Source organism: Alternaria alternata (genome assembly GCF_001642055.1).
Source record: "Alternaria alternata strain SRC1lrK2f unplaced genomic scaffold CC77scaffold_4, whole genome shotgun sequence".
Lineage (NCBI taxonomy): Eukaryota > Fungi > Ascomycota > Dothideomycetes > Pleosporales > Pleosporaceae > Alternaria > Alternaria alternata.
In genome coordinates this window covers 155,030-181,359 of record NW_017306193.1, presented here as the reverse complement: position 1 = coordinate 181,359, position 26,330 = coordinate 155,030, and the positions used below count along the sequence as shown (strand labels likewise).

The window sequence follows — 26,330 nt, the reverse complement described above, 5'->3', positions numbered from 1 at the left end:
TTCGAAAACCGTCCAGAAAAAAGTTTTCCCAGGCTAGCACCTGGGTCTAAAAAAGTCATTTGAACATGGACCACGGCAAGCTCCGGGTCCTCCTGAAAGGGGGTAATCGTTGAAGAAGCGAAAGGACATATGGTAACAAATGGAATCTTCGTGACGTAAAATAATGCAATACATAAAAGAAAAAGCCTCTCCTAATGCCTGAAAAGACATGAGAGGTTGAGTTTGGTATCAAATTGTGGCCATGAGAGAAGGGTATCTGGTGATCTTGAGAAGTTGTAAGCTTAATGTGATGTAAGCTGCTCATTCTCTTATCGAGAATGGATGGTAGGTTGAGGTGGAGGCGTAGATAGGAGCGCGATTCCGATGGTAATGAGAGCAGTCAGGAGTCATAAGATGCTGCATGCATTGCCCGAGGACCTGTCAATGTATTGTCAGCTAGTGCCACGAAATCAAACACGTCGGATACATCTCTTGTGGTTAGACATGTAAGCTTCAGGCAGCTTATGCATGTCACTTTCGTCATAATGATCAGCGCACAAGGGATGAAGTACCTCTAGTTGCAGCGACCATGCTGCACGACAAAGGAATGATCACCGTTATGCTCGTGTCGCGTAAGGGGTACGCATGCGCCTGGGTTCTTGGGCCGGGATCCGATGTGGTGTAGATGCAGGATGTAAACAATAAAGAAGGTGAGTGCTTACCATCGTTGTCCGCGGATCCTTCCAATCCACGAGTACACAATCTTGAGGCGCTCGCGGACCCGTTCAGTCTGTAACAACACGTATTTTTCCTCTTCTACGATTGGTACTACAGATGCAAACCAATATGGGAAGATTGCGGGGTCCTCGGGTGGCTCGCCATAGACTTGGATGATCCGTTCGCGAAGCCAGGGCGCACTGGCTTCTCTCATTTCTCGTACAAATGCTGTGCAGCTATCAAGTAGCTGTTGCGTGGATAATGTCTCGATTGCGACTTCCGTAGGGAGTTGGGTTTGAGGATGGTCGCGGAAGAATGCTTCCGCGTAATCCCGTGCCATAGTGGTCTCACGCTGCTCCAGAATAGCTTCCTCGGCGAGAGAAACATCTTCAACACGCTCAATGCGGCTGACGTTGTACCCGTCAAGTAGGCCATGAGCCCTCACTTTAAATCGTCCGATACCACGTGTTTCAATGAAGCTACGCCCATCGCGCAGTAACTCGTAATTGACAATCTCAAGTAGTGTTCCATACTCCAGGAACGGAGTCGAGCCAAGATCGCCTTGGGGTGCGTGTGTGCGATTGTACATAACCATGCCGAATTGTCTGCTACCTTCGATGACGCGCCGCATCATCAATCGATAGCGAGGCTCAAAGACATGAAGGAATGTCGGCATAGAGGGCAGCGACAGTGTACAGATGAAGAGCGGAACGTTCAACACGTTGTCTCCCGCCTGCTCTTCCGCCTTGAGAGCATCAGCACGAGCACTCACCAGATCCGGGCAAAGTCCATTCAACAAAGAGTTGAGTATGACGTTGCTAGATTGATTCTGTAGTGAGGCAGGAACATGCAGGCCTCTTCGACAGAAAGGGCAAATGCTGCTGTGGTCCATAACGCGAGCGAGGCAACGACGGCAAAATGTATGACCACACGATGTTGTTGTTGGGTCCAGCATCAGGTTGTAACAGACAAGGCAGTCTAACTCCTTGTGGGTTACGTCGCGTAAGCGTTCCAGGAGCGTGATGTCAAGATGCTCGTAATCGTCCCCGCTTGCCGATAGTGACTGGTAGTGGACTTCGGAAGAGTACCGAAGTTTGCCCATTTCAGCCATGGTAAACGTGGACACGAGGCGTCCTCCATGCAGTTCCTCTTGATTTCCATGATAGCTAAGCTTTTCCTTCTCTTTCTCATCCAAAGGGGAATCTTCATGCTGGGGTACCTCGACGAGGAGTGTCGGAGTATTTTCCGCAGATGGCCTGTGCTCAATTATCTCAGCCTTTATGAGGTCCATCAACTTGGTCAACGTCACGTCGACAGAGCACTCAGCAGAAGCGTGCTCGGCCCCGCAGCCCATCAGGGGACACGAAATGCCCATGAGGCGATCTGGTGTGTTTGGATATGATATGTTGGTACGAGGTTGTGGAGGAGGCAGACAGCCGCGACAGACGGTATGACCGCAAGGCAGGGTGACTGGGGCACTCAGAGGTTTCGAGCATCGTGGACACTGGACTAGACGGACCATCTGTCGGGCGTCACAGTGGGCGTCCAAGGCTACCGCCTCCGAAGCCTCTGCCGAGCGCTCATCGTCGCACATGAAGGCCTGTGCAGGAAACTGAGGCTCAAAGGAATGCTCAACGCTTTCGACGATGGAGCACCCTTTTGTCCGTTGACGATTCATGTAGATTCGCTATGTTGTACAATGGCTCCGGCAGCCATATACAGTCGCAGGCCCGTCGGTGGGGTCGGGTTGTGGGTTTGGTTGGTCGTGGAGTAGGTGCGCACTGCAGGTGTGCAGGGCAGGACAAGGAAGGAGGGCGGGAGTCGAGTCGGGCAGCGAGATTGCGTATTTCGAAGATAGTTAAACCTTCACAATAGGCAAGAATGTGCTAAAACGTCTTCACGGAACGCTCGATTCTTCCGGAAGCTGGGACGAGGGCGGATCAGCAACGCGCGTGCTGATGCAGGGACGGGTGACGACGGAGACTGCCGAAGAGGGATGATATTATCTTGGGCAGACAAGGTCGGGATATATACAAGCACGCGGGGTGGCAACACAAGAGCTCGCGGAATGGCGAGAGGTGGTGGAGTCTAGCAGTAGAGCGCAGAGCGGACAAGGACCATGTTCAAGAGAGAACAACTTGAAGTGGTCATCCATGCTGGACGGATAGTTAAAGATCGGCGATGTTGCTCTGCGCCCCGTATCAGTCATGGGAGGCTGCCCTCGATTGCTGTGTCAGCTCTGGGGTACTCGGATCGAGAGAAAAGCCCGTCATCGGCTCGCCAGGCTAAGCCAATCCTGTGCCAGCTTGATATAAAAAATTGGCACGGTCCACCCGCAGACGACCTCCAACAGTAAAAGACGACTCAAACCTTGCTTGTTCCCACACCAGATGCGCCTCGAACCGGTATCCCGAGGACTGGGACGACTGCCGCGGTCCATTGATTGCGCCGCGTTTCCGGGGAGCAAAGGTCAGAGTGGTGATCATCGATTCCTGCTAATTCCAACATTCCCCAAGTCGAGCAGCAAAACGTCTGCCAAGCCCATCTCTCTGTTCTTATCCGCATCGCAGCCGCGCGAGCCCCACGCACGAGCGTGTCGTGTCAACCTATCTGCTATGTGCTGTGAGACCTTAGTGTTCGGCGGTATACATGTACAAGAAGCGAGAGAATGAGGTCAAATCGTCATACATTGAGAATCAAAGCACTACGCAACCAATCAGAGCCCGGACCCGCTTGAACCCGCGTCTGACCCAGGGCTGCCAAACGTCAATCCCATGATTTCCCATGTGTACACACTTGCGCCGGAAACGACTAGCCGCTGCCGAACGAAGACCCTGTACATCCCCCTAAGGGTCCGATTGTCGTGACGACTTGCATTCGCATCTTATCCACCGCCGTCCAGGGTGGGGCTTGTGTCTTGTGTCTCACTCATTCTGCAAGCCACAACGCCGCGCATTCGCGGCTCTGGAGGCCGCGGCTCCAAAAAGCCACTTTTCATGCTTTGAGAATTTTTTTTCAATTCAATATCACTTGATGCTCCTGTCCCTGGCTGCCGTGCCAGTTTCGCCAAACGTGACCGAATGTAGCACTAGACTAGTGGACATGCTTTCTCGGCAAGCCCCCCAAAGCGTACCAGGGAACTCCATATGCAAAAGGAAACTCTCCATGCACGCTTTCGTTCGGCTCCACCAACATAGAACATGACTATCGTACATTGACATCCCTGTACATAACGCTCCTCAACGCCCATTTCCGAAACTTCGGATTCGTTTTCGCGAACACCAGTTCACGATGTCCTGAGTGCACTGGTTGTCGCGGCCTGGTCTACGTCCGAGCCGACCTCTGACTCGCTGTTCGATTCATCTTCCTGGTCATCTTCTTCCTCTAGCACAATCTGCTCGAGGACCCGTTTGTCAAACAGGTCTAGCATGAACCGGCATGCTGGGAGGCGGAAGTGATGTGCTTCTAGTATCTGCATTACCTTGTGGAAGATTGCAGGCTTACTAAACCCAGGTGCCTTCCTAGCTTTGATTCTAAGCCGCATGCATTAGCTCGTGACTTTCAGCTCTCGATTAGGGGACTACTTACGCCTGTAGGTCATTTGCTGCCTTCTTGGCAAGCACCGTATTACCCAGGTCAGTAGCAAGCTTCAAGATCCGCGCGTTTACTGGGTCTCTGTCGGTGACGGCAACCTTGATTTCGGCATTGGGATTCCAGCTCATGTCTTCTGCTTGGGCAACCCAGGGCGTCATCTATAATGTATTAGATCATTGACTGAGACGAAAAAGAAAAACTGGTACTGACCGCAAAGAGCTTGTTGAAGTTTAACGGTAGGCAAAATCCTAGTGCCTCACCAGAGTCGTTGACGACGCCGTCCCAACCATATTCCAGCAGAATTTCCTGACCATGGAGGCTTCGAGAGATCAGGCCCAACACGTAGAAGGCTGTACCTCTGAGCGACATGACTTCTGACTGCTCGGCAATCTGCACGACCCACTTGACCACGTCCGAATTCTCAAGGAACGGCGCACCTAGTTCCATCGAGCCGACGTTGCCAACCGCCCACAAGCAGCCTTTGACTTTGAGTATGATTTCGGGATCGTCGTTCTCCGATGCGAAGTCTCGAATGGTCGCTGCGAACTCGTCAAAATGGCCTTTCTGCTTGAGTAGCTTGCATCCCTCCTTGGTCCTTGTCAGCTCTCGGTAGAAGTGTGGTGGCACAAGACCGTAATCGGTTGGTTCAGGCGCGTCGTCGTAAGTCAACTGAGTCGACGGTTTTTCGGGTATGTCCGCAAGTGCGCGAGCCATCGAGGCCTCGATCAAGGCCACGTAAGTATCGTTCCTTCCCAAGAACCAGTCGTCCATCTCCCTCGTGATGTAATCCAATCCGTCCAGATAGTGGTAGCCTACCGAAGTTGAGAGGAACCGAAGTAAGAGTGGAGCACCAATCTCTCCCAAATGATCCAAAGCCGGACGGCATTTCACCACAAACTCCAGCGACTCTTTCTGATTGCAAGCCTCTTCTAATATCTTGATTGCGACCTCACAGACTTCCACGTCTGGATCGTAAAGCTGCGTTACAAGCAACCTGATGGCCCATTCCGCTACACCTGTAGAGCTGCTCGCCCCCATGGGCTTTGTTGCATATTTGCGCAACAACCTAGTTGCGAATATTCTAATCTCCTTAGAGCATGATGTCATCGCTTTAGAGATGATGAGGCGTAGATGACCGTCTAAGGTGTAGTCCATGTTACTCAGAAGAGTCCGGATCAAATCGTCGCGATCATTGAGCTCGACGATATGGTAGAACATGTTGATCACTCTCCATCTTTCCAAAATATGGATACCTCGGGCGTCTTTAGTTAGAGCACCCAAGAGCGCAAAGTAGCCACCAGTAAGCGTCTCATTCATACGGTCCGTCTGGAATATGGGTGATTCAGAGGTCAGACCGCTCATTCGATCGAAATGCGATAAGCACTCGGCAAGCTGACGGATAAATTTACTCTCGGCCAAGTATTTGACACCTTCGGGGTTTTGTAGAAGGCTCTGCATCAAGGCGCACCCGGCTCGTACGTATCGTTGGTTTGGTTTGGTGTTTTTGATCTCGGAGAAACGATACTTAAATGGTCGATAGAAACCTAAGACGCGATGTATGAACTTGGTTACTTTGATAGCCTCGTCTAGGCGTTTAGGATTGAGTAGTGGACCTTCGATGATATTCAAAATGAGATCCCACTTCCATTTTGTGAACGTGACCGTGTTCAATACTTGAGTCTCGACCATCAAATTGCGAAATTGAGCCTCATCCACCTGCATAGCGGCTTGCAACTTTGCCGCATGGTCACTTTGTCTGGTTGTCGAGGTACTGTCAGACATCGCAGTACTTTTAGGATTGTACAAAGATGTAGGTCCGGATCGATATAGAGTTCTGTTGATGCTGTCCACTTGATATATGGTACCAATCGCGACAAAGCGGTCTTCGGAGTCGAACCGCGCTGCTGAATGAAGAAGCTGTGGGAGTACCTGAAGCTGCGCGCTCCATGATGGGGGCAGCAACTCGTTCGCCATCTTCAAAACTTCGCCAATCAGCAATGTCGTCTTACGCTTTAATGGCAATGTCAAAGAATCTTCTTCAGCTTGTAGTAGTGCTGGCATCAACCCAGCGTGCAGAAATGCTGCCAAAACTACGGAAACGTAATGGTCTAGTAGACTCCACTTGGTGGTATCATCCTCAGCGCTGTTGGAAGCTGAAGCATCTTTGATCTGCTGATTCTTCAGATTTGTGACGCGACCATACGTAGTCAATCGTCGTCCAGCAAGGAAAGACGAAGACCAAGAGGGAGGTTTGATCCTGAGGAGGTCAAATAGTAGTTCCAAGATGATGTTCCGAACATGGGGAGTGGGGATTTGTAAGGACCAAAGCAGGGATCGGAGGGGAAGAAAGTCGTTCATAGATAGTGTGAGCAGTCCAGGCCAGCTGCGGAGCAAGGATGCAATGACCTTGGCATTAACCTTCAACTTCTCTTCGTGCAAATGCCCATGAGTTGTGTTTGCATCGGTGAACATGGCAAAGGGCGCTTCCAATTCGCGCCCAGATCGTAGAAAGCGACGTCTCCTAGGGGTGTCCAGCAGGTAGAGAAACGAAGTACCAACACTCTCAGCGGCGTGGTAGCTTCCTTCTCCCAGAGCATCAGCCAGAGCGCCCATGCCTCCGGCTGCCACGAGGAGAGATGGCTTTCGGACAAGGATTTCGGCTAGAGTCAGCGTTGCAATGTTCCTCAGTCGGTCTTCTGCATGCTCAGCCACTGCGACGATGATACGAACCACGGCGCGAGCGATTTCCTCAACACCTCCTTTGACATCAAGGAACGCACGGACAAACTTCAGTGCTTGCTCGCGCTCCACACTAGCTTTAGACTCTTTTACTAATGACAGGATAACAAGATGATCTGTGTGAAGAGCGCGTACAATTCGGAGAGACTTGCGATCAGTGAAGGAATAGCGCATAACTCGATACGCCGCTGCAACAACTTCACGGCTATCGCTCAGAAGCATGGTTTGCATTCGTAATCCGAATATTGACCAGGCCAGGTCGTACTTCAGCGTAGGATGTCGCTTGAATAGGAGGACCAGAGAGTTGGCTCTCTCTACATAGTATTCCGGCTGCATGCCCTGAATTTCCAGAGCCTGCAATATCTCAGCCAGAACAAATGTTGGCGACTCGGTCTCTTCCTCTTCTCCTACTTCTTTCTGGACGATGTGCCGCGACGGCGAGCGCGAGAGGTTCCGACGAAACAGATATGAGAGTCTGCTTTGTGGGTCCGCTGGTGGTGATTTGACTTCTTTTGCTCTCTGCTTCTCCGCAGCCAAGCCCGACTGCAACTGGGCTAATTTTCTGTTGGATATGTTAAGCTGCTCCTCGACCTGTAACCGCTGGTTCTTGCTGTCTTTTGCGTTCTTGGCGTTTAATGCCTCGAGCAGGTTCTCGGACCCAATCTTGATCTTGGTCTCCTTCTCAATCTGGTCCTGCAGCTCTGCCTGCCTCTGCTCAGTGGTTGTGCCGTCATTGTCGCCGACGGTGATTGCATGCATGTCGAATTCGGGGCGTATTCGACCGTCTTGCGACGTCGAGGGCCGCATCAGAGCGGTATTGAAGCTGCCAGGGCCTGTGTTGGCAGTTGCATACGAGGCATACGAGGCCTGGCCGCCCCGCGAGCTGGCCATGCCGACCGACGACGCTGAGCGGCCATCTCTACTCGTCGTGGGCGCAAGAAGAGAGCTCTGGTCGGCGGCGTCGGCCTGTGTGTTTACGGAGCGAGCTGATGGCGTCATGAGCGCGCCTTAACCGTGTTCCCGCCAACCGCATCGCATATCTGTCTTTCGGCGATGCCCTCTTGCCTCATGAGCAACTCGCGGGCACAGGTGGAGTCGTCCTCGTTGCGGTGCCTGGCCAAAAACGGAAGTGTGGCTAAGGTTCGGGGAAGGAGCGGCTGTGACAGGGGCTAGAGAGTGTGGAGCTGGTGTAATGACAGTGTGAGTGAATGTTGCATGGCGCGCTGCAATGCCCATCTCGAGTTGCGGGCAGCGGCTGCTGCACAAGGGACGTGCACATTTCCTTACCCTCCTACCCTGGTAGCAGAGCTCGCGTCTCTCCATCTGCACGTACCGGTACGGCTTTGCACCTCACCACATCATGGCCTGACACAGCGCCGAACTCCATGTGCCGACAGTTCAGGACCCATAATCCCATTGTGCCTACTACAGATTCAGGCGGGGAGCTGTTCTGATGCTGTCACGTGCACGCCTTACGCCGCTGTCCAGGGCCTCTTCCCTCGACCGGAGCTCGCCGATGGCCATGTCAACGAATCGAAACGCGTTCTCGCCGCCTCTTTGCCGGCGGTCCATAGCTTGCTCGTGCCTCAATCGCAAACCGCTCCTATACAGTTCGGTGTCCTCCGCGTGCCGTCCATCAGATAAGGCGCCGTTTCATAAGTATATCTAGCTTTGATCGCCCTTTTTGATAACTTCGTCTACTTACCCTCTGCTTCCCATTGACCACCTAACTACCTACATCTTCAACCCTTATCTCAAGTACATTAGGCTATTGTTGCAATCTCAACAGCGTCGTTCGCCATGTCTCAACTTAGTTACGCCCGCTATGGCAAGGACAATGTCCGCCTCTACAAGGTCGATAAGGATCCCAACACCGGCATCCACAAGGCTGTTGAGCAAACAGTCTGCGTTCTACTCGAGGGAGATATTGAGACTTCGTACGCCTTCGCGCCGCGGTATTAGCATGACATATATTGACAGTTTCTAGCTACACTAAAGCAGACAACTCTGTGGTAGTTGCGACCGATACGCAAAAGCAAACAACATACATCCTCGCCAAGCAAAACCCCATCGACCCGCCCGAGCAATTTGCTGCCATCATTGGCGACCACTTTGTCAAGACCTACCCTCATATTCACGCCGCCCACGTCAAGATCGTTCAGCACCGATGGACGCGCATGACTATCGACGGAAAAGCACACCCACACTCCTTCTTCCGTGACGGTGAAGAGACCCGCGTAGTCGAGTCAGTAACTCGCGAGAATGAGGGTGTCTCTATCCGATCCAAGATTGAGAAGCTCCTTGTGCTGAAGAGCACAGGATCAGCATTCCATGGCTTCCACCGCGATGAATACACGCGCCTACCTGAGACATGGGACCGTATTTTGAGCACAGAGATTGAGGCTGGCTGGCAATGGAAGTTGTTCAAGAACCTAGATGAGGCCAAGGCTGTGGACTTCAACGCTGCATGGAAGGCGGCCAGGGACATTACCCTCAAGGTCTTTGCCGAGGATGACAGCGCCAGTGTACAGGCGACTATGTACAAAATGTGTGACCTGATCTTGGCCGCTGTTCCCCAGGTCGAGGCTGTGGACTATGCGCTGCCCAACAAGCACTACTTCGAAGTTGGTAAGTTGCGTCAAGTTTGATCTCTCACGTCAGATTACTAACACAATGCCAGACCTCTCATGGCACAAGGGCATCAAGAACACCGGCAAGGATGCTACTGTCTTCGCTCCTCAATCAGACCCCAACGGCCTCATTCAGTGCACCGTCACCCGCAAGGGCACCAAGTCGAAGCTGTAGATACAGCAGCACGTTCCCGTTACACTTTGGTTTCTTGTACATTTCTTTCGGTTATCCAGTGACTTTCAAGGGGAAGATTGTCGAGCGAGAGTAGAACATTATACCACATTTTCTTTTTATACAGGGGGGACGAGTGAGAGTAGAACACCTATCATGCGAGTAGAAGGAATTCAACTTTTGGCTCGCTATCTTCCTTGACACCCTATGCATGTGACGTGAAGGTGCATGATCAATCTATCTGGTAAAACCCTAAATGCATTAAACATAACTCATCTCATGCCCACTCACAGTTCGACGAACCATGGAATCGCTTAAGATTGCCAACAGCAAGATGTGGAATAATAAACCAAGTTCACGAAGCAACCAAACCAAAACTTGGCTCAAGCCCTGCAATTTAGATTTACATGTCTTATACAAACCCGATTCTTGGTATATCTTCTCTTCCTCTTTGTGCTCACCCCCTCGTCATGATACTGGCGCCTCGGGAGCCTGTGTTTTCGCTTCCGCGAATGTCTTCTTAACATCTCCATGCTCCGTTATGCTCTGTCCACCACCATTTCCCACTTGCAGAATGTTCTCTTTGTAAGGATGCGCTCTCCCCTCAAAGGTCTTCAACCTCGCCAGCCTGTCCTTCCGTAACCTGTTCTTCGGCAACATGCCGCTAACGGCCTTCCTCAACACTTCTCCACCTCCCCACTTGGCCATCATCCTGTCCATGGAGAGTTCTTTGAGGGAGCCGGGGCGGGTCGTGTGCGTGCGGTAGAGTTTCTGAAAGCGCTTCTTGCCGGTGGTGTGTAACTGAGAACAGTTCGTAGCCACGACGTAGTCACCACAGTCGGTAGAGGGGTCGAAGATGGGCTTGTGCTTTCCCATAAGGGTCAGGGCTATGGCAGAGGCGACGCGGCCCAGCGCGCGTGGGTCGGAGCCGATGTCGAGGTGGTGCCATGAGCGAGCGTATGCCAGGCGGGTCTATGCAACGGTTTTAGCTTTGGAAGTAGAGAGAGAGTAGAACATGACACCAGAGAGACAGTGGCAGCGATCATAGAGATATTGGGTTGCGGAGGTCCGATGGAATACACACCTTTCCAATCACTTGCGACATGTCGGGCTGCGAAGTCAATGCCCTGAAGGCAGACCCTAGTTAAGCTATGAGAGGGTATGAAGTCTGAAATTCCCCGACAACGAGGGAGGCGAAGCTGCAAGCGCTATTGGTGGACTGGTCGCAGTGCAGTGAAGGTTGATGCCAAGCCCGCTGTTCAACATTTCCAACCTCACGTGATCGATCGATAAGATAAGCTCCGATGCCAGATCCGTCCGTGGATGTTCGGCGGGGATTCGGGCCTGGATTTCAAAGCGACAGACGGCAAAGTCGCATGCCAACGACTTGATCTTTCTACCAATAGCACAAAGCTTTAAGCAGGATTACAGCTAACTTTACACCTTTCAAGATGACTGTTCCGTCGTTTGAAACCATCTTCGCGGTGCCGATGACCTGCCAGTCATGCATCAACGACATTGAAGGTTCTCTGCAGCAGTTGGGTGGTACGAGCGATCCCCACGCACGTCATTCAGCTTCTAACAAGATAGGTATCAACAAAGTCACTGCCAACCTCAAAGATCAACTAGTATCTATCGAGGGTACAGCAGCACCATCGGCAATCGTTGAAGCTATTCAAGCTACTGGTCGTGATGCAATTCTAAGAGGATCTGGAAGATCAGACAGTATGCTCCATCTGAATGTAGGAGTTTGGATGTGTTATGATTCTGACATGAGAGCAGGCGCCGCAGTTTGCATTCTAGAATCGCATGCACCGCATGTAGAGAACAAGGTTCGAGGGCTTGTGCGCATGGTGGAAGTGGCTCCAAGTATGACCATCATTGACCTGAGTATACGAGGATTGTCGCCTGGAACATACCATGCAACTATCCGCGAATCTGGCAACATATCCGACGGACCTGAATCTACCGGCGCCATCTGGGAACATCACAAAGCCAAACAGGAGGGCAAGCCGTGTCGAGGCGTCTTTGGAACCGTTCAGGTAGGGAAGGGTGGAGTCGGATCTGTGTTCCTGGATAAGCCCATCCACATCTGGGAGATGATCGGACGCAGCATCGTAGTTGCAAAGGAGCAAGACGGCAAGGTATGCGAAACCCGCTAATTGATCCGAGATCTAATCTGACCTTGGACAGTTTGATAAGAACGATCCGGATACGCTAGTGGGTGTCATTGCACGTAGCGCTGGTGTTTGGGACAGTGAGTGCTCTTGGTACCCCACGTGTTCTGCTTCTGGCGGCTCGTGTGTTCTAGATGGGTGTATGCTAATGGCTGTTCAGACGACAAGACGGTATGTTCGTGTTCCGGAAAGACGGTCTGGCAGGAGAGAGAGGAGCAGCGCGACCGTGGGATGCTATGAGCTCAAGACAGACCAAGATAGCCCAAGAAGTCCACAAGTGCCGTCGAAATGCCGTGTTGGTTTGGTGAGGAGAGATAATGCATGCACCTTGAAATCTAGGCCGAAACTAGGACTGCGCGAACACGGACTTTGCGAGGCCTGGCATAGTCATGCGTTCATGCCTGAGAAAAGCGCGGCGATGGGGTGAGTGGCTGCGCGGACGAATCGTCACGTGGCTGTCTCAGTCGGAGCTTTTTCATGTTACAGACCTCAAACGCCATCACTCGATGATCGTAAGGGGGCCAGCAGTCGGATATTCGCTGCTGGCAGTCGGCGTCACCAAGCCAGGCTCCGGTCCTTTCGGAAGCGCTGGAGAGGATGGTTAGGCTCTCAGGGCATCGGGAGGCGGTGGTGTCATGCTGCAATGGGCTGGGTTGCGGCGTCTTGGACTGGCGCGTAGCGCTGTGGCTCTCGGGCTTCACGGTGCAGGGGTCCAATCAGCGTGGCGGTCGCCGTGTCGGCCAAGGCTTGTCTCTCAAACGCGCTGGACCTCAGATTTGGTCTCCCCACCAGTAGCCCTCCTGCAACCGCCCGCCAAATTCCCACCGTGTCCCTGTCTCTTCCGAGTGCCGCCCTCGAAACCTCCTTCCCTCTCTCGAACGGCTTCCCAACTGTGCCTTAATTCCCACACCTGTACGATCGTTTACTTCCCCGCGCAACACACCAGGTACTTGTGTACCTCGACGACCATAATAGCCAGCACCCACCGCCTCTACCACACCATAATTCACCACGTCGCGCACACCCACAAGCCCCGGCGGCTACTCTATAATCTGGCGGAATTGAGACGAGCACTTTGGGCAGTTTGTGTTTGACAAGGAACGCGACCCCTCGTCCCACGGTGGAGTGCTAGGAGAGGCCGTAGATTGAGGCTTGACGACACCATACTGCCGGGTAACAAGTGAAGATCACTCGTCATGTCTCTGAAGCAGGTGCGCTCCTTCTTCCTGCGTCTGTTTGTTCCTTCCGAGTCCAATTGCTGATAGGCGGGGTAGGAAATCGAAACCTGGGTGGCAGCCCTCGCCAGCTACGACAACAACGAGTTTGACGTCGCATTGAAGGTCTTTGACCAGATCTCCGACACGTCCAAGATTCTGTTCAACTGCGGCGTGATTCATGCCACTCTCGGCGAGCATGAGAAGGCGGTGAGTCAAGGATAATGGCTCCAATGCCACGAGCACGTGCTGATAGCTCTACAGGTAGATTGTTACCAGCGCGCTGTGCGTCTGGACCAATACCTCGCCGTCGCATACTTCCAACAGGGCGTCTCAAACTTCCTCATGGGCGATTTTGAGGAAGCCCTCGCCAACTTCAACGATACCCTCCTCTACTTGCGCGGAAACAACAACATTGACTACGAGCAATTGGGCCTGAAATTCAAGCTATACTCCTGCGAGGTGCTTTTCAACCGCGGTCTCTGCTACATTTACCTCCAGCAAAGAGACGCAGGTCTACAGGATCTGTCCTTCGCAGCCAAAGAGAAGGTGGTGCCTGACCACGATGTCATTGACGAGGCCATTCGCGAGGAAGCTGAGGGCTACACCGTCTTCTCCATCCCCGTCGGTATCGTCTACCGTCCCAACGAAGCGAAGGTAAAGAACTTGAAGACAAAAGACTATCTCGGAAAGGCCCGTCTTGTCGCTGCGTCAGACCGGGCTAATGCCTTCACTGGCTTCGCCGGTGCCGAGATTAAGAAGGGAGGACAAGCTGCAAAAGACGATAGGACTGAAGACAAGATCTCCTACGCCGCGACCAACCTAGTCAAACCAGAGCTTCAGAGCAGAGCCCGCCAGCAGTCAGAGCCGCCGATGAACCGTAATATGTTTCCACCTACACCGCCACCAGAGGCAGACAGGAGGTCTGGTGACAGGCGATCTGGTGGAGAGCGAAGACCTGCTGCCGATGCCCCGATGAGCCGCGCACAGTCCGTACGAGGTGGCGGTCCTAAGCCCCAGCCTCTGAACCTCGGACGAGCTGCTTTCGACCAGCAAAGCAGCAACGAGCCCCCTCGCCGTCAGCCAACGCAGCGCTCCGCCTCTGAGCGACCACCACCAAGCCGCTCAGAGTCAACACGAGACCGAGCACAACGCGATCCGCGAGACCAACGGGACCAACGGGACCAGCGGGACCAGCGAGACCAGCGAGATCGTGACTACAGGCCACGACGTCGTGGGTCTGACGACGATATCATCGACGACTACTATGACAACGACTCATACCCGCCTTCCCGTTCCAGTCGTGGCGCATATACTCGCTCAAAACAGAGCAGGCGGCCAGCTTACATCGAGGAAGAGGACGAGGACGACTACGACGGTAGTGATCTTGATGATGCTGAGTTTGAGATGATGTCCCGCTCGAAATCTAGGAGACGATCACCCGCTCGCTCCACCAGATCGGGTGGTAGCAACCGCGGTGCAGGTAGTAAGATCAGAGTCAAGGTTCACTCTAGTGACACGCGTTATGTTTTCATCAACTCGGATCAACTGATTACCGAATTCTGGCAACAGATTCGCGAGAAGTTTGGTGTGCGAAATAAATTCAAGGTGGAGTTCAAAGATGATGGCGACATGATCACCATGGCCGACCAAGATGATCTTGACATGGCCATTCAGACGGCGAAGAGCGTTGCTAGAAAGGAAGGCAGCGATATGGCGAAGATGGAGGTAAGTTTCGTAAGACAAACAGCTTTAAGACCATACACTGACTATTTTACCAGGTTTGGGTTAGAGAAGTATAGACTAGAGATACCCCAGCATCACGCATATTTACGAACGACATAACATTTCCTTATTACCTCTTCGGACGCCTATCAATTGCTCCGGCGTCTTTGATTTGATAGCGCCCAATTTTGCTGTAATTGTAGCGAGCATAATTGCTGGTTTTTGTGGGCATGCATAAACCCTTGTACACTCTCTTTCACAGCCGGACTGTTGATCCGCTATTCAGAGTCGGCTTTGCATGTACAGATAGCGTAATCGAATCTTACGAATGAATAGCTACCACGAATGGTTGTTTTCTTAGCTATGTGATGTTCCTTGAACCATGTGCATTATCAGTATGCAGAGTACCTGCAGTAGATGATCGCATACAGTAAGGCCTTCTGCATGCGCCACCGGCGCGTCGAAGTACCAACAACCAGGTTCGCAGACTAACAATTGAGTTACTCTGCTGCGCAGCATGCTAATTGATTCTTGACGCCACCGTGCCGTATGAAAGCAATATGCCGAGTACGAATCAACGTTGCTATTGGACTTTACAAACTGCTCCAAAACCAACACAGGCTGCTTTGTCCAACTGACTGGCGCTTAGAATGCCAACAGACAACTTCCGAGCGCCAAGGCACACTTCACGATAGCCAAACGATACCATCCGCCAACAGCTCGATCAGGACGTATCTGAACACGCCACGCGTATACTTCTCATACGCCAGTTACGCGCCCGATAGGAATTCGCCGGAGCAATCCGGACGGTTGATCTCAGATCCGCTTGCCCAGCTTTTGCCTCGTGGAAAAAGAAATGCTCCCCCAAGAGCTCACACTATGCTCGCACCAGCCCGCAGGAGTTCCAACTCGACACTCGACGCGCGCCATAGCTGACACGAACGATGGTGGTAAATGAAGCTGAACAAACCAAGGAGGCGACGTGAAACTGTGGTCAAGCTCAGACTGTGTCTCGGAAGAGGGAAAAAGAAGAAGAAGAAGAAACTCATAGGGCGACTTGATCCGTAATGTCTATAGCTAAGCATTTCTGTGACAGCAAGACAGTGCTTGGTGTGTTCCAGCCATGTGGGTTACAGAACCGTCATACGCGTCGATACAGGTGAGGCGCATGGTGTTTCAGATTACCATATGTCCTGGGATGACGTCGAGAGGGGTATGAAATGAGACTAGTTATCAAAAAATCTAGTTGAGATTGCTTCGGAGGAAAAAAATCGGAATTGTTGTACATTTCGTTGCAAGATCGTCGAATGACCCCGGTTGTAGGTCGCATTTTGACCCTGCTTTCACACCATTGAGTATGCTATCCGTGCCTGAACGCCCTTCTCAATGCTCTTCCCAAGATGAAATTTCCTTCTTTGTACATGGCGTCAAGGTTCGTCCATTGCCCTGCGATGGCTGCTCGCATTTGCCGCCTCGCTGTCACAGCGCCGGCGCATTGTCCCTTTGTGATGGATTTGGGTTTACGCGGGGAGTAGGATTTCGGCCCAGCTGCTGTGCAAGAATGTTACACCGATCTGTACACCGTCGTCAGCGCTCATCTTTTGTTCAATTCTCCATCTTGTAAATCGTGTTCTATCGCCCCTCCGATATCTGCCATCACATAGAGTATCTTACAGCAAACATCCCCGCAGCAGTAACAATACTCCTGTTCTCCTTGCTTGTAAAGGCCGAAATAGTGCTAGACGCGAAGCTGGGCTCGTTGAGAGTACGGCCCTTGCCTGCCATTTGCTTGGGTGGCATTGTTGCGGTGGTGAGCGTGAAGCTGCGAAATTCGTCAATATTGGGAACACACGGCTTCTGTTTCGCGGGGTTCGTACGATATATAGAGGTTGCGGTAGTGGTGGAGTAGTGTCGTGGGTGTAGTATCGATGCGCTTCGGTGATGGTGATTTTTGGTCGGCAGGGTCGAGCGTCATCACGGTTTGATTATGTAAGGCATCTGAAGCTGCGACTGCGCATGAGCCCTGCATATTCCACGGCATCAGTCTTCCATTTCATTTCACCGCATTGTAATTGAAAGTACAACTCGCATAGAAAAGCACCACTGCATACGCGCAAAAGATATAAATAGCATAGCATCGTACTATTACAAGTTGATCACAAGCACGACTGAGCCTACCGCCCAGTCTACGCCCTCTAATAATAGCCATGTCGTGTGTTTTGGCCTACCGCTCAGCCACGTAATGAATGAATACGTATGATAACCCCGTGTACCGAATCAGATATCCGCTATGCAAAAGATACCCGAGAGGAACTTGAACGCCGTGAATGCTTGTCTGAAAGCCTCAAAGGTGAGGCCAGACTAAATATCAGGAAATGGAAGAAAGTAAGCTCATAGAAGGTTGCCGCCATCGGAATTCTCTACACCATGGAGATACAGCCTGAGTGGCCTACTCCTTCTTGCTTGCCAAGATACTGTACTGACCACCGCAACCAGCCCATACAAGCTTTGTCTCTCGCACAGCAGTATTGTCGATCATAGTCGGGACCTCGATCTCGTCATCAGTGCCCTGACCCGTCTGGAAGTTCACTGAGAAACCCCATGAGTAGGCCTTGCCGGCCTCGTCAATGACGATAGAGTGTTCAGGGCCGCATGCGCCGGTGACAATGTTCTTGAGGTCAGGAAGGGGTGTCGGCTGTACAACAATTTTCGCCTTGCCGTTGTTCTTCAATACCTTGCTCTCATCCGTCTCTGCGTCAAGTTGGGAAGGAGGGAGACCGGTCTGTGAACCATCGCAGCGACCCCAGACGAGCACTTGTCCATCCTTGGTAATGGCTAGGTTGTGATGCGAGCCTGCGTCAAGCGTATGAACGCCTTTGCCCTCCAAGCTGTGTACAATTTTGGGTTGTAGGACGCTGGCATCGTCTGCACCAGCATTCTCGGTGTAACCAGTTTCGCAGTAATTGTTCGCACCCCAACCCCAGACATGCCCGTCATCTGCGATTGCAAGACCGTGATAGTCACCGGATGCGATGTGCGTGATGCGTTGGCTGTGCTTTTTGATAGAGGTATCGTGGAAACCAACCTTGCTCGGCTGCAAAGCTTGGACGAGGTTGCGTTCGGTAACGCGGCGACCAAGCTGGTTTTGCTGGCCATTGCCCCAAGCCCATACATGGTGGTCCTTGTCAAGTGCGTAGACGTGGTTGGTACCGCACACGATCTGAGTAACCTTCTTTACGCCGTCAATATAGACAGGCCGAGGTGCCGTCTTGTTGTCGGTTGCGAATCCCATGATGCCTTCGTTCTTTCGGAACGTGCCCCATCCGTAAACAGCGCCCTCGGTAGTAAGGGCAAAAGAGCAGCTATCACCGGCAGCGACATCGACGAAGGTGGTGTCTTCAGGGAAAAACTCGGCCGGCACAGGCGCAGGTGTAGCCTCGGCATCGTTCAAGCCACCAGTCTCGTCTTCAGAATCAGAATCGGAGTCGTCCGCATCGAGATCGCGCATCTTGACGTTGGCGTTCGATGTGTCGCGCCCGAGGGCGTCGTTGTCGTTAACACCCCATGTCAGGATTTGGTTGTCTTTGGTTAGTGCAACAACGTGCATGCCACCAGTAGCAATCTTGACGACATTCATGTTGGACAGAGTCTCGTTGTAACGCGGTCGCTTCACGTCGATGGCCTTGCTTGTAGCGCCAAGGCCGAGCTCACCAGAGGAACCTTCGCCGAAGACGAATACCTTCAAAGGTTCAGTGTAGCGGATCGAGTTGATCTCTGTCTTCTTGCCCTTGGCGCGGCGCGGGCCCTTGGGATTTGGAACCAGAGCCGGATCGATCTTCTCGGCCTCTGGCTCTGGTGTTGCAGCCTTTGACGCGGCTTTTGGTGCAGCTTTGGGTGCAGCCTTCGCGCGCTCGACCTTTGGCTTCTTCACAGCGGGCGCAGGCGCGTCTTCGACCTCGGGTTCGCTTTCTTCGTCCTTCTTGCGCTTTGTCGTCTTCTTAGGCGCGGCTTTGGGTTCAGGCGCGGGAGTTTCGGTCTTCTTTGCGCGACTGCGTCCAGTAGCTAAACCCGTCTTAGCAGATAGCCCTACTTTGGACGCGTTGACCTTACGCTTCTGTGGTGCTGCCTTGACTTCCTCGGCGTCTTCATCAGCCATTTCGACGTCTTCAGCGTCTTCAACCTCCTCGGCTATGCCATTGGCAACAGGCGCGTCTTCGGTCTTCTTTGCGCCTCTTCGTGGGACTGCGAGGTTGGTTAGCGGTGGCCTGATTTCCTTGGGTGGGCGTGACGTACCGGCGCCGTTTACTTTGACCTCTTTGGCATCTTTCTTCTCGGCGGGCTTTGCGCTCGCAGAACGGGAAGCTCTAGCCATTTTGCGCGACACGAACGAGAGTTGATGCGCGTAAAAAGTGTTTGGGTGGAAAGTTGTTGTGAGGTGGCTGGTGTTGTCGTATATAGAAAAATGTTGAACTGTATTTGGCAAGCACGGCGCTAGACTTTACATGGACCAGCTCGCTGCAGCCACGGCCCGTCAACCATTCATCGCGTACGTCACTGCCTGATTGGCTGACCATCAACTGTTGACCGTCCGACACTCACAACATCTAGCATCATCTGCCTCATCTGCCTCATCAACACTGCAACGCCTTCTCGTGCTTTTACACATTGCTTTAACGTATTGCATCCCAGTCCCTGTCGTTCGTCATCGAAATTCGTCCAGCCATTGCCCAGTACCTAGATGGTCGCCTGATACAACCGCAGTTCGCGAAAGGGGCGAGTAGCACAGCATCTTGCCTTTCAACATGTTTCACAAATCTATTGTTCTTTCTGCGCTTCTGAAAGGGATTTACTGCGTCCAACCTGAGGCGCCGTCTCCTAAAGCGGCTCCCCTGCGTGATCTACCTTGGGCGCAACTTAACTTCCTGCATACTACTGATATCCATGGGTGGTGGGGAGGCCATCTACAAGAGTAGGTTACCGAAAAACGCCTTCAGCTGAAGTTTACTATGTTGACACACGTCGATCTGACCAACTGCAGGGCGTCGTTTTCGTCCGATTGGGGCGACTATGTCTCATTTGCTCAGCACATGCGTGACAAAGCAGACGCGGATGGGTCGGACTTTCTTCTTGTAGACACCGGAGACAGAGTAGAGGGAAACGCTATCTACGATTCCTCTAAGCCTCGAGGAAAGTTAGTGGGGCCCTGCATTAAATACACATGGGACCTACACTGACTTCGTAACCCAATATCTAGATTTACATACGAAATTGCCAAAGAACAAAACATCGATCTGATCTGTTCTGGGAATCACGAACTTTACAAAGCAAACACTGCCGAGGGTGAATATTTCCATACAGTTCCTGACTTCAAAGAGAACTACTTGGCTTCTAATCTAGACATCTATAACCCCAAGACCGGAAAGCTGGAGCCATTCGCGCCGCGCTTCAAAAAATTCACTACTAAGAACCAAGGCATACGTATCCTAGCTTTTGGATTCATCTTCGATTTTACAGGCAATGCAAACAACACTGTGATTCACAGAGTCGAAGACACGGTGCATGAAGAGTGGTTCAAGGAAGCCCTCAAAGATCAAGACATCGACCTGATCATCGTCTTTGGTCACGTCGATATCCGTTCTGAAGAGTATGCAGTGCTCTTCTCTACTATTCGTTCCCTGCACTGGGATACGCCTATCCAGTTCTTCGGAGGTCATACGCATATCCGTGATTATAAGGTTTTTGACGCCAAAGCTGCTGCTCTCGAGAGTGGGCGGTATATGGAGACGCTCGGCTTTGCGTCTATCAACGGTCTCAGTACTCGCGGCACGAAAGATAGAGCGCCTGCACTCCAGAGCCCAAAGCTCACATTCTCTCGTCGATATATTGACAACAATCTTTACTCGATGCAACACCACAGCGGGAAGGACGCGAAATCGTTCGCAACTGACCATGGGAAAAAAGTTTCCAAGGCGATCGGCGAAGCCAGAGAATCTCTCGGACTTGGGAAGGTCTACGGCTGTGCGCCACAAGATCTTTGGATCAGTCGTCGCCCTTACCCGCACAACGAGAGTATCTTCACTTGGATCGAGGAACAGCTACTACCTCAGACTATCGAGAAATCCGATCGCATCCAGAATGGCAAGAAGGCGTTTGTGATTACCAACACCGGTGCCATCCGTTTTGACATTTTCAAGGGAGCTTTCACCAAGGACACGAAGTTCCTAGTCTCGCCGTTCACAAGTGGCATCCGGTATATCAAGGACGTACCTTACAAAGCCGCCAGCCAAGTACTCAAACTTTTGAACAACGAAGGACCTATTATGCTGGCCATGATGGAAAGCAACGCATTCCTGCAGCCCCCAGAGGTTTTAGCAGCACGGTCTCGACCGCACATGCTCACATCTTTCGACTCTGCTTTTGCCGACCTCCATGAAGGCCAAACACCTCTCCGCAATATGGATGAGCCAAAACCTTTCCCAGGTTATACCACCAAAGACGATGCCGGTGCGGATGGCGACGACACAGTTCATGAGCCCATCGCCTTCTACAATGTTCCCAACTGCATTCAGTCAGCTGTTGGCTTCGATCGACCAGGAAACAAAGTCCAAGAACCAGAAACCGTTGATCTCATGTATAATCAGTTCATTGAGAAATGGATATTGCTGGCGCTTGAGTACTTGGGTGCGCAGCGTGGGCTGGAGGATACTGAGGCGTTTGATAACGAGAAAAGCTTCACGGATATTATGACGGAGTGGGTGGAGGAACATTGGGGGAGTGAAGGTAAGGGATGTTAAGAGTAATCAAGAACTGGGTTTCCTTTGCTCTGTCCGTCAGGTAGATGTTGTAATCCCGCACTCTGCACGTGCCTGCGCATGGAACTACGTCCACGCAGGCTAGCGACTCTCATTATAGTCAGGCATTTCCTGTCTTTGCAGACTTCCAGATCGTGGATGGAAGAAGATCTAGTTCAACCCAATATGCTTCGCCCGAAAAACGCCTCGCCATGATAAAGTATGCCGTTCCAAAACTCCAAATTGCCTGTCCGTATCGTCTGCCGACTATCGTCCTCCCCGGGCGGCGCGGGCTTGTTCTCTTTCGCTAGCATTGTATCTGTATGAAGTGTTAGCTCCTTTCCGGGGCGTCATTACCGCTGGTGTCTCTGCATCTCTGCATTTTGGCAGCGCATCAGCTTGTTGCGATCGGCGGCGGAAACGTACTTGAGGAGCTTTTCGATGAGATCGACGTGGGTAAGAATCATGCGGCGGCAGCAGTAGCGTTGGAGACCGATCTCGTCGAGGGCCTCACTAGATGGGGTACACGTTAGCGAATGTCTTGTGTCGGTACGGGACTGGTAGTGGTATTGAACAAGGTCGAGTTTGGCTGCAAGGTAGGCGTGCTGGGGTCTTCTATGAACGAGGTTTCTTACGCTTCTTCTTTGCCTTCACTGAGAATGGTCATGTACTTCTCCCACAGGTCGCCCGTGACCTAGGAACTCTGTGAGCAAGGGCGCGCATGAGCTAGAATGTAGTTGTAGTACCTTGCCGCACGAAAAGCAACGGATGGGAACAATCATCTTGGTGATTCGAGGGTATTCGTGTTGTTTAGGAGGACACGCGATCACGGTCTGATAGCTACGGAAGCGCGCAAAGGTAAGGTGAGGTTGTCGTGATGCCGGACGTTGGTGGACGCTGTCTCAAAGAAAGTTGCGGGCGCGCTAAGGACGCGGGCGGTGAAAAGCTCGGGCCAGGCTCCATCGAAAAAGTTCAACTTCGACATGTCGATGCTACACGAACTTCACGACTTCCACCTTTGCGGATTCTTACACGCAAGTCCACTCGAGACTCAGCTAGGATGGAGGACGCGACTCCCCAATTGAAGAGGAAGGCCGAGGAGGCTGCAGCACAGAAGAGGGCCAAGAAGCAGAGGAAGAACGAGGCTGCCGCTGCCGCTGCGCTCAACGATGGTCGCAACGACGAATCTTCAAATGGCGCAACCGGTGCAACGCCCAAGTCGAATGCGTCTACGCCAAAGAAGCGATCGACGTCTACCCCGAAAACGAATGGTGCGAGCAAAGATGCGCCGGCTGAAGTCAACGGAGCACTGGACATGTCAGGATTATCAAAGGCAGCTCTCAAGAAGCAGGAAAAGAAGGACAGAAAGGAAAGGAACAGACAAGAGCGCAACGAACTGATCGAGGCCGAGGTATCAGGTATAGTCAAAAAGAAGAAGAGCAAGAAGACTGATAGGTGGGCTTCGTCACCCGCTCATGGAGGATGGTTCCTACCAGCCGACCCTGTCTTCTCGCCCGACGAGAAATACCTGCTCATCGCCAACGCCAAGTCACTTCGTGTCTATGCAACCGAAACATCGTTGCTCGCCAATACACTTTCCGAAGACGACACAGGCGCCCTCACAGCTTATGCTCTATCACCCACGAACCCCCACCTCGTGTACGTCGCATACTCAATTGGGCACATAATACTGTGGAACTGGGTGGCTGGCAAGAAAGCTGGTCGATGGAACATTGGTGCTACAGTCCGCCACATGACAGTCATTGCGCAGTCAGACTCCTCCGAGGATGATCTTACATATTGTCATGAAACTGATGAGGGACACACCATCAGTGTGCACGCACTTCGTACGAAGCGTCAAGATACCCGGACAGAACTCAAGCAAGTCAAGCAAATACTGAGCAGTGCGAGCTCTGCAATCCGCGGTGTCCAGGTACTTATGCAAGGCAAGTACGTCGTGGTTGCTACATCTGACTCTCTCGTGGTCGGAAAGCGCACGAAGGCTAGCAAGACAGCATTCGAGGACTTGGAGTACGTCTGGCGGGAATTCAAATTCTCGAAGCACATCACGACCTTTAACGTCTATCACCGCGAGCATCAAGAGAATGACAACGGAAACAAGACTCCACAAAGTCAAAGGGATGTTCTTGACATTGCTGTTGGAGAAGAAACCGGGGTGATCCTTCTTTTCGAAGACATTCTGGCTTCTTTTGCTGCAGTTGAGAAAGGCAATGCCGAAAGCTTCAGGCCCAAGAGACTCCATTGGCATAGAGATGCGATAGGGTCTGTCAAATGGTCGTTGGATGGCAACTACCTTATCTCGGGAGGTGATGAGACAGTCCTCACGATGTGGCAGCTTGCTACTGGACAACCACAGCATCTACCCCATCTTTCCGCGGCTATTGAGAACGTTGTGGTTTCTCCCACGGGCTCAGCGTATGCGTTGACGTTGGCTAACAATTCTGTCATTGTTCTGTCTACCACCGAGCTCGAGGCCCGCACAAACATCATCGGTATCCAATCACGTCGAATCGACGTCGAACAGCTGTCTAGGGATGGTGACAACACGTTTGGCATCTTTGATGCAGTGCCCATGGCTGTCAACCCGGCCAACTCGACCGAAGTGTTCTTCGCTGTACCATCGTCACAACCTCGTCACAACAAGAAGGACGAGGGTTTCAGACCTGAGCCATACCTACAGACATTTGACCTTGCGAATGATCGCGCAAAAGGGCGACAGGCGCTCACCCGCAACAATGCGACGGAGCCCAATGTCGCCCCTGATGGACGCCAAATCAAGGAGCCTACAGTTACGCATATCCAAGTCAGCCATGACGGAGAATGGCTTGCGACAATTGATGAGGTAAGTTCTGACTATCTGAGATGCATGTAAGACATACACTGACTTTGTGCCTATTGCAGTGGGTACCGTCACAACTGGACACTCGTTATGTGAATGAAGGTATTCCAGAGTTCAATGAACAGGAACGCCTGCGCCGCCGCGAGGTGTATCTCAAGGTCTGGCGACGCGACAAAAGCAGCGCGCAATGGAAGTTGGAAACACGCATTGACGCACCACACTTCTTCGAAGACGTATGTGGTAATGGGCGAGTATTCCATCTTGTCGCTGATCCGGCTGCTGCGGGCTTCGCAACTGTCGGCGAAGATCACGTCGTACGGATATGGAGACCTAAGACACGATCACGCGATGGAGTCATCGTTCGTGGGGCCCAACAGGAAGGTCTGGTCACCTGGTCGCTCGACCGGTCAATTGAAATCAACGACAAGCTCGACATCACCGAAGGTTCACAGCGTACCTTACCGCCGCGCACTTCACGATTGGCCTTTTCATCCGATGGCTCGGTCCTTGCTGCTTCAATCTCTTGGGATTTGGAAGAAGACGCCGGTGTCACACATCTGATCGATGTTCAATCTGCAACAGTTCGACGATCGCTCACTGAGATCGATGTAACGGCCCTCTCTGGACTTGGTTTCGTCGGGCAATATCTTATAGTGGTTGCTGATGCCATCACCGTCTGGGATATGGTCTCTGACGGACTTGCATACAGCATACCAATCGATACTCCCGGCATCGGACGCCTAGAGCGCGCACCGCTCGTTCGACTAGCTTGCAACAGCACTGACGGTACATTCGCTGTATCACTACCTCGGTTCGAGAAGAACGAATCCACACCTACCCCCACTAAGAAGGTTTCGTCCAGGATGTTTATATACGGACCAGAGCATCAAAAGCCCATTTGGAAAGACACATATTCTAGTATTACCATGGGTCTTGCATCTCAGAAAAGCGGTTACGTTGTTCTTGACTCAAAGGCGTACTTCAGGACCATCACCCCAAGTGCTGGGTCGTTGCAGCTGCTGACTCCTCCACCAGAGGAGCAACTCGAAATGCATCACATCTCCTACCCTGAGGATAGCGAGGAAGACGACTCTGGCAAGCCTTTGGCGAAACTGTTGGTTTCCGATGATCTCACTCAAGATATTGAGCGTGACGAGCAGGTCTTCAGCATGCAGGATTTGCAGAACGTGCTGCATGACGGTTCTGTCCCTCCCCCACCGCAGGGTTTGTTTAGTAATATTTTGGCGCTCATTGGGAAGCCGCAAACGGCATCAGCATAGGGGGCTGCCGTCGTGTAATATAGTTTTCACAGAATACTACGACATGGAGATATTTTACTTGAACTGGCTGTATAAGGTGACACTCGAGATGATGCTAGACACCTAGTGTGAGGCACGTAAGTCATCGGGTAGGCGCATGAAGAACTATGCTACCAAACAAGAAGAATAGGACAATGGCAGCAAACTTCAACCACGCTTCTTCGCTTTGTACAATGTCGGCTCTATCATCTCTACACATCAATCTCATTCACCAAAATCAGAAGCCCATATGAACGGACATGACTGCTTCTGTGCCCACCTAACGAACATACAGCAACGTTGTGAGACATGCTTTCTGTATCCTGGCGAGTTGTTCCTGCCGTCCGCGGTCATTCGTAGGTTGTGTTGTGGTATCCGACACGCCATACCAAGACCAGCATTAGTAGCGAGTCCATCCACAGATCTCGGCTCAA

General features: G+C 52.1%; 13 protein-coding genes across 13 annotated transcripts; 7 read left to right on the top strand and 6 right to left on the bottom strand.

Moving 5' to 3' along the window:
* Positions 1 to 386: 386 nt before the first annotated feature.
* CC77DRAFT_1028639 (hypothetical protein) lies at positions 387 to 2,374 on the bottom strand (the record flags this gene model as incomplete). Its single annotated transcript, XM_018526461.1, has 2 exons — positions 387 to 417; positions 702 to 2,374. The coding sequence occupies 2 exons, from the start codon at positions 2,372 to 2,374 to the stop codon at positions 387 to 389; spliced, it is 1,704 nt and encodes a 567-aa protein (XP_018389037.1).
* A 1,579-nt stretch (positions 2,375 to 3,953) lies between these two features.
* On the bottom strand, positions 3,954 to 8,028 carry CC77DRAFT_956233 (cytosolic regulator pianissimo; the record flags this gene model as incomplete). The annotated part of the gene is made up of 3 exons (XM_018535502.1): positions 3,954 to 4,229; positions 4,285 to 4,448; positions 4,501 to 8,028. The coding sequence occupies 3 exons, from the start codon at positions 8,026 to 8,028 to the stop codon at positions 3,983 to 3,985; spliced, it is 3,939 nt and encodes a 1,312-aa protein (XP_018389036.1). The 3' UTR covers positions 3,954 to 3,982.
* A 322-nt stretch (positions 8,029 to 8,350) lies between these two features.
* On the top strand, positions 8,351 to 10,087 carry CC77DRAFT_1017270 (uricase). Its single transcript, XM_018524373.1, has 3 exons — positions 8,351 to 8,966; positions 9,017 to 9,657; positions 9,710 to 10,087. The coding sequence occupies exons 1-3, from the start codon at positions 8,830 to 8,832 to the stop codon at positions 9,832 to 9,834; spliced, it is 903 nt and encodes a 300-aa protein (XP_018389035.1). The 5' UTR covers positions 8,351 to 8,829; the 3' UTR covers positions 9,835 to 10,087.
* Positions 9,938 to 11,349, bottom strand: CC77DRAFT_1017269 (mitochondrial 54S ribosomal protein YmL23). Its single transcript, XM_018524372.1, has 2 exons — positions 10,916 to 11,349; positions 9,938 to 10,803 (listed from the first exon to the last, which is right to left on the bottom strand). The coding sequence occupies exons 1-2, from the start codon at positions 10,934 to 10,936 to the stop codon at positions 10,300 to 10,302; spliced, it is 525 nt and encodes a 174-aa protein (XP_018389034.1). The 5' UTR covers positions 10,937 to 11,349; the 3' UTR covers positions 9,938 to 10,299.
* On the top strand, positions 11,225 to 12,308 carry CC77DRAFT_1017268 (Cu,Zn superoxide dismutase-like protein). The gene is made up of 5 exons (XM_018524371.1): positions 11,225 to 11,376; positions 11,422 to 11,556; positions 11,614 to 11,975; positions 12,025 to 12,088; positions 12,169 to 12,308. Exons 1-5 carry the CDS (start codon positions 11,283 to 11,285, stop codon positions 12,246 to 12,248), a joined length of 735 nt encoding a protein of 244 aa, XP_018389033.1. The 5' UTR covers positions 11,225 to 11,282; the 3' UTR covers positions 12,249 to 12,308.
* A 10-nt stretch (positions 12,309 to 12,318) lies between these two features.
* On the top strand, positions 12,319 to 13,225 carry CC77DRAFT_615067 (hypothetical protein). Its single transcript, XM_018532453.1, has one exon. It carries the CDS (start codon positions 12,644 to 12,646, stop codon positions 13,100 to 13,102), a length of 459 nt encoding a protein of 152 aa, XP_018389032.1. The 5' UTR covers positions 12,319 to 12,643; the 3' UTR covers positions 13,103 to 13,225.
* CC77DRAFT_1028634 (NADPH oxidase-like protein regulator NoxR) lies at positions 13,205 to 15,024 on the top strand (the record flags this gene model as incomplete). Its single annotated transcript, XM_018526460.1, has 4 exons — positions 13,205 to 13,219; positions 13,283 to 13,432; positions 13,487 to 14,950; positions 15,004 to 15,024. The coding sequence occupies 4 exons, from the start codon at positions 13,205 to 13,207 to the stop codon at positions 15,022 to 15,024; spliced, it is 1,650 nt and encodes a 549-aa protein (XP_018389031.1).
* A 445-nt stretch (positions 15,025 to 15,469) lies between these two features.
* On the top strand, positions 15,470 to 16,229 carry CC77DRAFT_1017266 (hypothetical protein; the record flags this gene model as incomplete). Its single annotated transcript, XM_018524370.1, has 1 exon — positions 15,470 to 16,229. A coding segment is annotated over exon 1 (383 nt), but the record flags the coding sequence as incomplete, so codon positions are not given.
* Positions 16,230 to 16,603: 374 nt separating this feature from the next.
* CC77DRAFT_1058128 (hypothetical protein) lies at positions 16,604 to 16,922 on the bottom strand (the record flags this gene model as incomplete). Its single annotated transcript, XM_018528098.1, has 2 exons — positions 16,604 to 16,769; positions 16,825 to 16,922. 2 exons carry the CDS (start codon positions 16,920 to 16,922, stop codon positions 16,604 to 16,606), a joined length of 264 nt encoding a protein of 87 aa, XP_018389029.1.
* Positions 16,923 to 17,058: 136 nt separating this feature from the next.
* Positions 17,059 to 19,397, bottom strand: CC77DRAFT_1017264 (RCC1/BLIP-II protein). The gene is made up of 3 exons (XM_018524369.1): positions 19,241 to 19,397; positions 19,058 to 19,189; positions 17,059 to 19,009 (listed from the first exon to the last, which is right to left on the bottom strand). The coding sequence occupies exons 1-3, from the start codon at positions 19,317 to 19,319 to the stop codon at positions 17,397 to 17,399; spliced, it is 1,824 nt and encodes a 607-aa protein (XP_018389028.1). The 5' UTR covers positions 19,320 to 19,397; the 3' UTR covers positions 17,059 to 17,396.
* Positions 19,398 to 19,515: 118 nt separating this feature from the next.
* On the top strand, positions 19,516 to 21,947 carry CC77DRAFT_1017263 (hypothetical protein). The gene is made up of 3 exons (XM_018524368.1): positions 19,516 to 19,916; positions 19,986 to 20,138; positions 20,202 to 21,947. Exons 1-3 carry the CDS (start codon positions 19,750 to 19,752, stop codon positions 21,739 to 21,741), a joined length of 1,860 nt encoding a protein of 619 aa, XP_018389027.1. The 5' UTR covers positions 19,516 to 19,749; the 3' UTR covers positions 21,742 to 21,947.
* Positions 21,528 to 22,607, bottom strand: CC77DRAFT_1017262 (DNA-directed RNA polymerases N/8 kDa subunit superfamily). The gene is made up of 4 exons (XM_018524367.1): positions 22,485 to 22,607; positions 22,374 to 22,432; positions 22,165 to 22,251; positions 21,528 to 22,057 (listed from the first exon to the last, which is right to left on the bottom strand). The coding sequence occupies exons 1-4, from the start codon at positions 22,518 to 22,520 to the stop codon at positions 22,006 to 22,008; spliced, it is 234 nt and encodes a 77-aa protein (XP_018389026.1). The 5' UTR covers positions 22,521 to 22,607; the 3' UTR covers positions 21,528 to 22,005.
* A 118-nt stretch (positions 22,608 to 22,725) lies between these two features.
* Positions 22,726 to 26,048, top strand: CC77DRAFT_1091814 (WD40 repeat-like protein). The gene is made up of 2 exons (XM_018529595.1): positions 22,726 to 24,601; positions 24,661 to 26,048. The coding sequence occupies exons 1-2, from the start codon at positions 22,799 to 22,801 to the stop codon at positions 25,876 to 25,878; spliced, it is 3,021 nt and encodes a 1,006-aa protein (XP_018389025.1). The 5' UTR covers positions 22,726 to 22,798; the 3' UTR covers positions 25,879 to 26,048.
* Positions 26,049 to 26,330: the final 282 nt, after the last annotated feature.